At 38.7% G+C, this 12294-nt stretch overlaps 1 protein-coding gene across 3 annotated transcripts in view; it reads left to right on the top strand.

The window, feature by feature from the left end:
* Positions 1–11071, top strand: part of lrrn1 (leucine rich repeat neuronal 1) — a 114944-nt gene extending 103873 nt beyond the window's left edge. For all 3 annotated transcript variants that reach the window (XM_047347811.1, XM_047347810.1, XM_047347808.1), the window contains exon 2: positions 7926–11071. In XM_047347811.1, coding sequence (XP_047203767.1) covers positions 8092–10239 — 2148 coding nt within the window. In that variant the 5' untranslated portion in view covers positions 7926–8091 and the 3' untranslated portion in view covers positions 10240–11071. The remainder of the gene's footprint in view (positions 1–7925) is intronic.
* The last annotated feature ends 1223 nt before the right edge of the window (positions 11072–12294 follow it).

The following is a 12294-nucleotide window of genomic DNA, read 5'->3' as shown; positions in this document are numbered from 1 at the left end:
ACTGTTATATTTAAGCCATAAAAACTGGTGGAATAATGTGCATATCTTGGTAGATTTAAATCATGGTTTTAGTGAGGATGAGTTTAACAGCATAAAGACACAAACTTAAAAAAAAAATGTTTTGAAGTTTTTTAAATTTACTTAACTAGATTAGTTTAACAGGTTTTTAACATTTTTATCCAATTGATTTTATTACTCAAATAAACTAATTAACTTCACCTAGGATAGGTTTAGGGATACAAAATACAATATTTGACAATATATATATATTTTCAAATGCAAGAACAAAGCCATTGCTTAATTAACAGTTAATAAAAACAGGACAAAAGCATGTATTTAAAATTTCTCAATGAAGAACCACTTTACATAATTTATATTTAAAACCTTCAAGCTCAGATCCATCAATTCCAATTACATCTGATTATTAGGCACACATCAGTTTCACAACCGCAGTCATTAGTTTGCACAAACTAGTTTAAAGGGACACAGATCCTCTACCACAGCAGCATGAACTCACATGTTTTGTTTTTGAGTTGAAAAGGCTAAGTTTTTCTAAAGGAACTATGGGGATCAAGGCCGTGATCCTCAATCCTATACTTACCATTTGATAGATGAGGCAGAGTCCCGACCTGATCTGGTATTTTGGGTTCAGTTCAACTGAGAACAATAGTGTATACTTTGGAGATCAACTGCCTTTCACAAGTAATTATAGAAGAAAGCTCAATAAAAATTTCAATTACTCAATTACTCAATATTTACCTTCAAAGGGTAGACAGAAAAAACTGGAGCTCAAAGCTCCAGCGTTGTGCCTTGCTATTAAGCCTTTCCTCTACCAGGGAGATGCTGACATGTTCACCTGACAGACCTCCATGAACAGATCAGGTACATCTCTTCCTAACTAAAGGTTTTCTCCTTGTTAACTGAATATCAGTCTTTATCTTCAAATCCATATGCTGCCCAACTGCAGCCACATGTATAGTGTAAGTCACAACTTTAAGTATACTCACCCCATTTTTTTTTGCTGAGTTGTTTGATTCTAATAAACCTTCTGCTCATTTCCTAACTTTTATATTAGGTCCTGCTTTGTTGCATTGCAATGCTTCCAATTTCGAATCCACATCAAGTTGGACTACTTGAAAAAAACGTTTTTTTTCTTGAGGAAACTCTGGTAATAAGTGTTGCCTGAGTAGCGTTTCCCCTATGTTTACAACTTTTTTTGTTGCTCATGATGTCCAAGTGTGGTTTTCCTTCCATCACTGCCTGTTTTCAACTGTGGAGGAGAGCAGAGGAACTGAGGAAAGGTGAATAATTAACAACCAAACTAGACACAGGGAACTACAAACCATGAGGGAAAATATACTAACACTGATCTAGAGGATGAACTAAAATACACTGAACAGAACACAAAATAAGATTAAGTCAACTGAATGAAATAAACCCCCTAAAACAACACCTTTCTAACAATAATGAACAAAGCGAAATTAACTGATTATACACTACTGGTCAAAAGTTTTAGATGCACTTTCTCACTTAATGGGTCTCTTCATTTTCATGACTATTTACATTGTAGATTCTCACCGAAGGCAACAAAACTATGAATGATCACACAGGGAATTGTGTAGTAAATAAAAAGTGTGAAATAACTCTAAACATTTTTATATTTTAGATTCTTCAAAATAGCCGCCCTTTGCTTTGATTACTGCTTTGCTCCCTCAGCATTCCCTCCATGAGCTTAATGGGAGGGGTCACCTGAAATGGTTTTCCACAGTCTTAAAAGAACCTCCCAGTAGTTCATTGAGAGACGGCCAAAGGTCGGCCAAACGGCGACTACTTTAAGGAATCTAAAATATATATACAATTATTATTGCTACATAATTCCATATGTATGCATTCACAGTTCTGATGCCTTCAGTGAGAATCTATGTACAATGTAAAAAGTCATAAACATAAAGAAAACCATTAAATGAGAAAGTGTGTCTTAAAACGTTTGACCGGTAGTGTAGCAAGACCTTCCAAACATAATTAAACAAGGAAAAGAACAAAACACAAATGACAGCCAAAACACTTAAGGATTGTAACACTAAAAAGTATGTAATATATCACAGATGGAATCATAAGGTTTTCAGTAAACCTGCTTATTGGTGGGGGGTGGGGGCGTTCTCTGGCATCTTATTAAAGGGACATTGAACCCTGTAAAAACTGTTTGACAAAAAAAAATTGTACCTTGAGACAGTCCCATGCCTAGTGCGCAATATGTGTGTGGGTGCATTTTGGAGATGGAACCTCGCTGTGCACAACACAGAGAATGGAGGACAACTGTAAACATGTGACCGTGTAGACACAAATGAGATACCATGGTGTAAATAAGATAAATAATACAATTTGCAGGATTTTCCTGTTAGAAATTATTAAGATTAGAGCTGTTCTGTAGGAAAGGTAACTTTAAATGACTTTTATTGTTATCTGGTGCTGTTTAGAAAATAAGTTTAGCTTTACATCCATGGGGGGGCTGGGGATGTTGTTGGGTAGGCCGGGCAGGGGGTGGAGAAACACTGTTTAAGGTTGTAAAATGGGAATTTTTGCTCTCTTTCCTCCCTGTGCAAGACCAGGTCCGTTTCTCTCCAGTTCTGAGACCCAACCAGTAAAACTAGCCAAGTATTTACCTTGTGAAATAATGAGAAATGGTTAAGTATAAAATCAAGATTTAATATAAAATTAATCAGTGTACAAAATATGCCAATGAACAGACACAGAGTGACATTCACCTTCGGTACCGGGCTCCACTTAGCACATCTAGGATGAGCCAAATGAAGCCAAGAGCAGTGCACAAGTCCTGCTTTTATTTTTTGCTAGATTTTGTCTTATGTTCTTGAATTATTGTATTTACTATAGGACATGTTTTTGTTTCATTTTTTACAGCTGATATATAGCCCATTGTTTGGTTAACAATTTCATGATTCTATTTCTAACAATGTTGTAGCGTTAGAAAATTCACAAAAACTGACCTTGAACATACTTGCTTTATTCACTATTCTGAACCAGAGTCTTGTAAATGTCTTCAGGTGACATTAGATTGAACTAATAATCCTCTATTCCAGAGATCATGCTCTTAAGATGGTCCAAAATTAAATAATTATGAAGTTATTATTATAAAACTTTTAATGCATTTTATTGAAGTTATATGCATGTGAATATATGTGGAATTAGTGGACTGGTCTAGCTAGTAATTTACAGTATGTCTCTTCAGAGTCCCCACAGCAGGCCTTAAAGGAATACACTGTTCCAGACAGTAACATTTTACTTGGCATGTTATGAGTCCTCTGTCCTCTGGTAAAGTAAACAAATGATTTTAAAAAACATAGCACTTATTTTTCCTAGCCGATATCTAATGTAGATGTAGAAAGAACAATGCTTTGTGTGTGCTTCTGATAGGTGAGTAAGTGATGTGAATGAACGAAGAGTCACAGAGTTGTAAGTGTGCAAAGATGTGTGAAGAAGAGTGATGAAAAATACTCGGCAGTGAGAGCCAGACAGACTGACTTCATTTTTTAGCTACTGACCAGTCGTCAGGCTGAACCAGAAGATGTGACCAATTGAGTCCACAGACAAGTTTGACCCAATTGTTGTTTTTTCCACTGGAACAATCTTTTGTCTTCCAGTTGTTGGACTGCAAAAATGTGGTCTCATATGCCAGGAGAGGAACAGCCAAACATCCCACAGTCTTCCAGCCTCATAGTGAAGTCTTTTTGTTTTTTGAGGGGGGTCAACCTTATCTTGTCCAGTGATAAGGATGTCTTCTGTCACCTAACCTCTTGTTGGGACCTCTCTCATGAATTCTTCCAAGCTTTCGCTCAGACTCATGACCGGTATTTAGAAATCTAAATTCTGCACATAAACCTGTCCAGAGAGGGAGCCCATTGATAAGGTTAAATCTAATAATTTAATTATTGCCTCTTAGTGATCAGATGTAGCATAACTATTTAATTTACAATCAAATGTTAATATGATAATTCTAAAAATAGAAATGTTTCTATATTAATCTCTTCTCATTCCTATTATGCCATTTATGCTCCAAAAAAGGAGATTTTACCCTTAAGATAGACAAACATTCTAATATTTTCTTCAATAGGGCTGAAATATTTTTTTATACATCCTGATGTTTCTCATGCATCACTTCTAAGCTTTAGTTGTGAGACATTTATCCAACTAAATTCACTGTGATTCAGTGTTCAACATTATTAGTAATTTCTTTTACAGTTGTCAGTTATTTACTAAATGTAAGAATCATGTCCATAAAGTTCTATCTTCTGGCTTGTAGTTCCATAGCCAACAAGCTAAAATACTGTTTTGTTTTCTGTATGCTTCAAAATATTTTTTTATTATAAATTAATTTGTTTATATGCTTTACAGTCAATGTCAAAATTATATTATGTGCAACAACCCTGAATTTGCTGTTTCAGGTTCTGCACATAAGTTGCTTTTAATTAAAGTGCTCAAGGATCTGTTTCCTCTCCCCCCTCAGTCTGAATTCAGCAGACTGCTTGCAGCTAATCTCCTCTTCAGGATCTCCATATGCACAGCAGTAGTCACATTGTAAAGTGATTTAGCTTAAAAACAACATCCCGCTATAGCCCTGACTCACAGATGCTCCGCCCTGTCTCACAGGGAATCCCCAGTATAGGTCATTTCCCTCTCCCTGGTGCTGTTGCCAGGCAGTTTATGTACATTCAGATGTATTGTTTAGCTATCTGGGTTTAAAGCCTCTTAAACTGTATCTTCTTTACCCCTAAGAAGATGGATGCTGCATGGCTCTGCACTCGGTGAGGTGCCTCGTAAATAGACCTAATTGAGTTAAGGATTGGCTTAAGTGTTGGCTTTACGCTGCAAGTACTCAGGCTTGTTAAACACCTGCTGGCTACCTAATCTCGCTAATGAGTGATGTTGTTGCACAAAGACAGTACATTTCGTAATGATATGTGGGAATAAAATGAGAAAAACCGTGTACTTCGTGTTAAAGCTGATATTGGGCATGGATGTTGTTTACCGCGGTTTAGGCTTGGGCAGCTCTGCTTCTTACAAAGTGACACATGTATAACAAACTTATATTAGCTGCAAACCCCACCAACAACTCTACATCCATCTCTCCTCTTTCCCCCTGTCTGCACTAAAGACCACTGAGGAAGATGTAAATAGGGTCTTTCATTATCAGAAAAAGAAAAAATGTCTTCGACCTGATGGTATTTCCCCCTCTTGCCTGAAAGCCTGCACCTGAGTGAAGATTGAGTGGTCTCAATCTTCACTCAGATCTTTGACAAGTCTCTGAAGCTGTGTGAGGTTCCTTCTAGCTTCAAGAAACGCACTATCACAGGTTTAAATTTCTACAGACCATGAAATCCTTTGAACAACTGGCGTTGAAGCATCTAAAAGACACTCACAGACCCTCCTCACAGGAACCATCAGCACTGTTGCCCCCCAGGGGTGTGTTCTCTCCCTACTCCCTTTCTCCCTGTTCACACAAGACTGCACCTTTGCAGATCAATCTGTGAAACCCTTGAAGTTTGCAGACAACACCCCTGTCATTGGTCAGAGAACAGTGACAAGTTTGCATAATGACAGGAGGTGGTGCGGTCAGAACCACCTGGAGCTTAACCCGGTGAAGGCAGTGACTCCCCTCATCATGCCATTCAACAACCTCTACTGTGGATCAATTCTGGTTCCTTGGAACCACCCTTTCTTGGGACCGAAAGTGGTCCTTACACCTTATATACCTGTAGAATTTATTCTACATGCTTCTGCTGACTTTTTATGTTATTCATATTTAAGGGTTACCATGGAATTATTTGGCCCAACTAAGGTTGTATCTTATTTATGTGTACCACTTCACCCTTCCTGAGGTGCAGAATGTTTTTTTTTTTAGTTGAACACCTAACCTACAGTCTGAAAGTATGACACAGCGATGATTCCCCAGAGATAAATTACAAACATGTTCATTTCAACGAATTCAGTCACAACATTGCAAATGGAAAAAACTGTGAAAACTCGCTGTACTTGACTTAGATGACCAACTTAGTAATGTCAACTTGACTGTCTACTATGTATTTAAATACTCCCAGGCATGTGCTTCCTATGCTCTAACAAAATGAATAGCTGTCTTTCATTGTGACTGCTGTTTTGCAAATTCAGCACCAGTAAAGGCATTGACATACCTCTCTACAACCATGAATTCAACCCACTTGGACCTTGTGGACAAGCATGTGCCCCATTCATGCTATTTTTAGCACAGTTGAACATCATCGTTCCATTCAGAGATAAAACGTTTGCGCTGCAGCCTCATGGCGGTTTATGCTGCCTACTCAGAGGACAAAAAGAAAATAGCTGAAAAGAAAGAATAGGAGTTATTTTTCACCAGAACATTAACACAGATTTTTTTTTAAACACAATTGTTCCACTGGGCTGCACAGGGGTGCAGTTGGTAGCACTGTTGCCTTGTAGCAAGAAGGTCCTGGGTTCAACTCCGCCTTTTTGCATGGAGTTTACATGTTCTCCCGTGCATGCGTGGGTTCTCACTGAGTACTCCTCCTTCCTTCCACGGTCTAAAAGCATGACTGTTAGGTTAAACAGTCTCTCTAAATTGCCCTTAGGTGTGAATGAGTGTGTGCATGGTTGTTTGTCCTGTGCAAGGGCAACACAGAGAGACACAGATTGGCAACCTGTCCAGGGTGTACCATGCCTCTCGCCCATAGACTGCTGGAGATAGGCACCAGCTCCCCCATGACCCACAATGGAATAAGTGGTATAGAAGATGAATGAATGAATAAATGTTTCACAGCCATCATTCTGTACTGAGACAGAACGCAGCTTGAACTCGCATTTGACAACATTATAGCATGCTGAGCAGTGTAGGGGCTGCACATTTGTAATGCACATGGGGGTAGTTTTTGTTTAGCCTGCTTCTGTTACAAGATGATCCAAGACGTGTTTGAAATAAGAGAGGATTAACTTTTACCATAGTACTGGGTAGGTATCTCTTGCAGAACAAAAGGCTTATATTGGTCTGGAATCTCAGTTTATCCAGGGAACTCATGGCTATTGTCTGTGACTACTTGTAAAATAAAGCCTTCTATTAGCATCCAATTTTGCTAATCTGTCTGTTTCCATAGTTCTTTACCTTTTGTTACTGCTCCTTGTCTTGTCTTGTCTTTTTCAAGATTTCTATTGAAGTTATAGTTTTAAAGTTATGTACAATGTTCTAATTCTTCTATTTAGTTATGGCTTGCTCAAATCTTGTTCACCATCTTCATCCTAAATTTTGAAGGCTTACAATGTTGCATAAACAATTTAAATGTGCAAATATTTTTGCTTTCTTTGCTGTGCTTACTAATATCTCATAATACTTAATGATGTTCCAAGATGCTAATGATGGAGTCCTTACGGGCCTGTTTGAAAGATGAAAGCCCTCAATGCAACTTAATTCCAGTAGCTCAGTCCAATGTTTTGTGCATGCACTGTAATGAGCTGAACTTGCATTTCCGTAAAATTGTTGATGATGCACAGAACTCACAGTAATAGCTTTATAGCTAAAAATGCAGTCCTTTGTCTATGTTGCTGTCTTATGTAATTTATAGATTTAGGGTGAAGATAAAATGTATTTGGTGACCCACACAATAGATCATGAAAATACATTATCTTTTATAAAAATGTATATGTGATAAACTCCAGCGTGTATTTTACAGATTATGTGCTTTTTCAACATTTATGGGCAGACTTCTTGTTTTTTTATTATGTTGCACCCCAAGCACATAGCTTTTTAAAATGGTCCTACACAATAGTTTGGGTAGGTTTTCTGAAAATTCTAACTTTATGTTTCAAGATTTCCTCTTTTTCCTCACCTCTCTAACTTTTAAATGTTTTTCTTTCTTTTACAGATAATTCTCCATTACCAGAATCCTTGCCAGTCATTTCTACCCCTAACTTTGACTCTAGAACCTCCCATTTCTTGCATTTGAAGGCATAATCGGTGGCAGGTCTGGTTCATGACTCTTACAAACCTTCTTCCAAAGTCCGCTGACCATCCTCCTGTCCCTTCACAGCATGGCTAGACGAAATATAGACAGCTGTCCTCAGGTTTTTGTTGGCCTGATTCTGGTTTCTGTAGCACTTTCTGTTGTTCAGAGCAATGAGTGCCCCCAGCTGTGTGTATGTGAGGTCCGACCCTGGTTCACCCCTCAGTCCACCTACAGAGAAGCCATAACAGTGGATTGCAATGACCTTCGCCTAACACGGATCCCAGGAAACCTGTTCAGTGAAACCCAGGTTCTCCTCTTACAGAGCAACTACATTGCCAGGACCAGTGAGGAACTGGAGCAACTCTTTAACCTGACAGAACTGGACCTATCTCAAAATAACTTCAGTACAATTAAAGATGTTGGTCTCACCAACATGTCCCAGCTCACTACACTTCATCTAGAAGAGAACCAGATCGTGGAAATGCCCGACTACTGTCTGCAAGATCTTAGCAATCTGCAGGAACTCTACATCAACCACAATCACATCAGCACTATTTCTCCCAATGCCTTCTCTGGGCTTCATAATTTACTCAGGCTTCACCTTAATTCGAACAAGCTCAAAACCATCAACAGTCAGTGGTTTGATTCTACGCCAAATCTAGAGATTCTCATGATTGGAGAGAACCCTGTTGTTGGAATTATGGACTTTAACTTCAAGCCGCTGGGCAATCTGAGAAGTCTGGTATTAGCTGCAATGGATTTGAAAGATATTCCTGGAAATGCCTTTGTGGGACTTGACAATCTCGAGAGCCTCTCCTTCTATGACAACAAGCTGGTTGGAGTACCTCAGAAAGCCCTTCAGAAACTACCTAATCTGAAATTTCTGGATTTAAACAAAAATCCAGTGCACAAGATTCAGGAGGGCGATTTCAAGAACATGCTTAGATTGAAAGAATTAGGGATAAATAACATGGGAGAGTTAGTTTCAATTGACCGTTATGCTTTGGACAATCTTCCTGAGCTCACTAAACTAGAAGCAACAAACAACCCTAAGTTCTCCTATATTAATCGCCAGGCCTTTCGGGATGTCCCAGCTTTGGAGAGCCTAATGCTAAACAACAACGCCCTAAATGCCCTCTATCAGTCCAGTGTGGATGTTCTCCCTAACTTGCGAGAGATCAGCATCCATAGCAACCCTCTGCGTTGTGACTGTGTCATCCAATGGATGGGTTCCAACAAAACCACAGTCCGATTTATGGAGCCGCTATCTATGTTTTGCTCCATGCCACCAGAGGTCAGGGGTATGCATGTCCGTGAAGTGCTGCAGAAAAGGTTATTAAACCAGTGTTTGCCCCTGATTTCTCATGATACTTTCCCCACCCACCTCAATTTAGAAATTGGAATGACCTTGGATTTGGACTGCAGAGCTATTTCCCAGCCTGAGCCTGAAATCTACTGGGTGACACCGATGGGAAACAAGATTATGACTGACACTGTATCTGACAAGTACAGCCTCAGCAAAGAGGGGACGCTGAGAATTTCCCATATCCAAATTGAAGACTCTGGCAGGTACACTTGTGTGGCTCAAAACTCTGAAGGAGTCGACACAAAAGTGACAGCGATAAAGGTCAACGGCACTCTGTTAGACAACACGCAGCTCTTAAAAATCTACATCAAACAGACAGAATCTCACTCAATCCTTGTCTCCTGGAAAATAAGTTCAAACATCATGGCCTCCAACCTCAAATGGTCATCTGCAACAATGAAAATTGACAACCCTCATATTACGTACACTGCCAGAGTACCCGTGGACGTGCATGAGTACAATCTCACCCATCTGCAGCCAGCAACCGAGTATGAAGTGTGTCTCACTGTATCCAGCATCCAACAACAACCGCAGAAGTCCTGTGTTAACGTTACAACGAAGCAAGCGACCTTCGCAGTGGAAATATCTGATCAAGGGACCAACACTGCTCTCGCAGCAGTCATGGGAACAATGTTTGCAATCATCAGCCTGGTTTTACTGGGTGTGTACACTGCTAAGAGGTGGAAAAGGAAAAATTATCACCATTCTCTAAAGAAGTATATGCAGAAAACCTCATCGATACCGTTAAATGAGCTGTACCCTCCTCTCATTAACCTGTGGGAGGCAGACAGTGAAAAGGAAAAAGAAGGCAACTCAGAGACCAAACCCAGCCAGGTCGACACCACACGCAGTTACTACATGTGGTGAGGGCAGTATTCCACTGGGAGATATGGTAACATCATCGTTTAAGTAGCACAAATATACATACTTGCTTCTTTGTCCTAATATATACAGTATATCTATTTTTTCCATATTTAAATGTTTTTGTTTTGGATTTTCTTGGACTGGGTCAAACACTAAGCCAGGATTTTCACATCTAATTTCGAACACTGCTGTTTGGACCTCTCACGTGCTTTTGACACACAATGTGGCAGCTTCATTTAGCTTCCTGAACTTTGTAGTCACGGCGCTTTACTTTTAGCACTCATTTTTATGGACAAAGCATGAAGCAGTGTCATGGTAACAGCGTCACAGAAAGGAAGAGCTGAATCCCAAACAGTTTTTTGAAACGTTTCTCTGTCAAAGCTGTTACCAGACTACAGTTTTCTTTCTGTTGAAAAACAGGTTCACCGTTGACTGTTGTGCACTCAAATATATATATATATATACTAATTTGTCTATCAACTCAAATGTAAACTGACAAAGTACATTTAGACTTGGTATACTGTCTATTAAATAATATTAGGAATTCTTCGGTAATGTTGTATCAGCTATGACTTGATTTACTTTCTGTACATTAAAACAATAATAAAGTATGTTTGATTTAGACTTTAAGTTTGCAGGGTACTGTAAACCAGCAATAGAAATATGAATGTTATAACCTAGCTAAATAGATGTAAGGCTTTTTATAATTCTTACAAATTTTGTTTCTTACATTGCTAGTGTGTCTACAATCACTGTTTTTTTTCAGGTTTACACACATAAACATGTTTAATGAGGAGCAACTTAAATAAAATCTTCTTTTAATCATGTTTTCTAACCCATGACTTCAAAAGCATGTGTCTTTATCAAACATATTGTATATCGACAGCTGTAGTCAGAGGTTTACATACCACACTAATTTTGGTTTTTAAAATGTGTTTGAATCGAATCACAACATTTGGGATGCAGGTCTGTGAATTTGTTTTAAAGGGGACATCCAAAATCCACCTTTTTAGCCATTAATTACATTTTATTTTGTACTTGGAGTCTGTAGAAATGCAGAAAAGTTGAATTTAGTCTCTCCAGGTGTTGCAGAGATATCTTTATATACTGTCTGGGTCGTATTTTTCAGTCATTTCAGTTTTCTGTATAATCTTTTACGTTTTTTGAACCTGACTATTTGCAGCTAAATAAGGTCATGGACTTCCTGCTGATCAATTTCATGTATCCGCCATTTTATTTCTTGCTGCAATTTCATAGTCCAAGTTCAAGTATGCCTACGCTGAAAGAGGATAAGTTCAGTTCAGTTGCGGTAAGCGGTAAGCTGCACATAAAGCTAAAATGACAACAAACTTTGTTTTAGACATGAATCTATTGTGTGTTGATATGACGTCCTGGCCATTGTTTTGATACCATCGTGCTTTCTGCTTTTGTTAGTTCTGTGTGCTGCTTTTAGCTCCTTGAGGACATAATCGTACTGTGTGTTTTGAATATTATTATTACATAAACAGTTTTGCATTGTTTTTTCCATATAAAAATGGCCAAACGAGTTAAAGTGAAGTGCCTCAACAGCATTTAAACAGACAACAACAAAACAAGTTGCTCTCAGACGCTCCTCAGAACAGGGGTAAAAGAGGAGCCTGTAGAGCTACAATAACAAGGATTTCAGACCAGAGCATTGCAGATCCACTTTATGTAGACCACAACTGAATTTAAGTGTAAAAAGGAAGGATTTAAAAGCATGACATGTCCCCTTTAAGGCAGCAACTCAAACTCACTGCTTCCTTGTGTGACATCATGAAACGTTAAATTATAAGAAATTCAACATATCAGGAAAGGAATTGTGGACCTGCACAAGTCTAGTTTATTCTTGGGTACCATTTCCAGAAGCCTGAGGGTGCCACATTAATCTGTTCAAAGAATTATATGCAAGTATAAACTTCTGGGAAAGTCCCGGCCATCGTACCAGTCAGGAAAAAGATTGGTTCTGTGTCCCAGAGATGAAAGGTTCAGTTGCTGTGAAATGTGTGTATAAATGCCAGAATGAAAGCAAAAGACCTT

Source organism: Girardinichthys multiradiatus, chromosome 20 (assembly GCF_021462225.1).
Source record: "Girardinichthys multiradiatus isolate DD_20200921_A chromosome 20, DD_fGirMul_XY1, whole genome shotgun sequence".
Taxonomy (NCBI): Eukaryota; Metazoa; Chordata; class Actinopteri; order Cyprinodontiformes; family Goodeidae; genus Girardinichthys; species Girardinichthys multiradiatus.
Note: the sequence above shows the minus strand (reverse complement) of the source record. Positions and strands in the feature narration are given on the sequence as shown.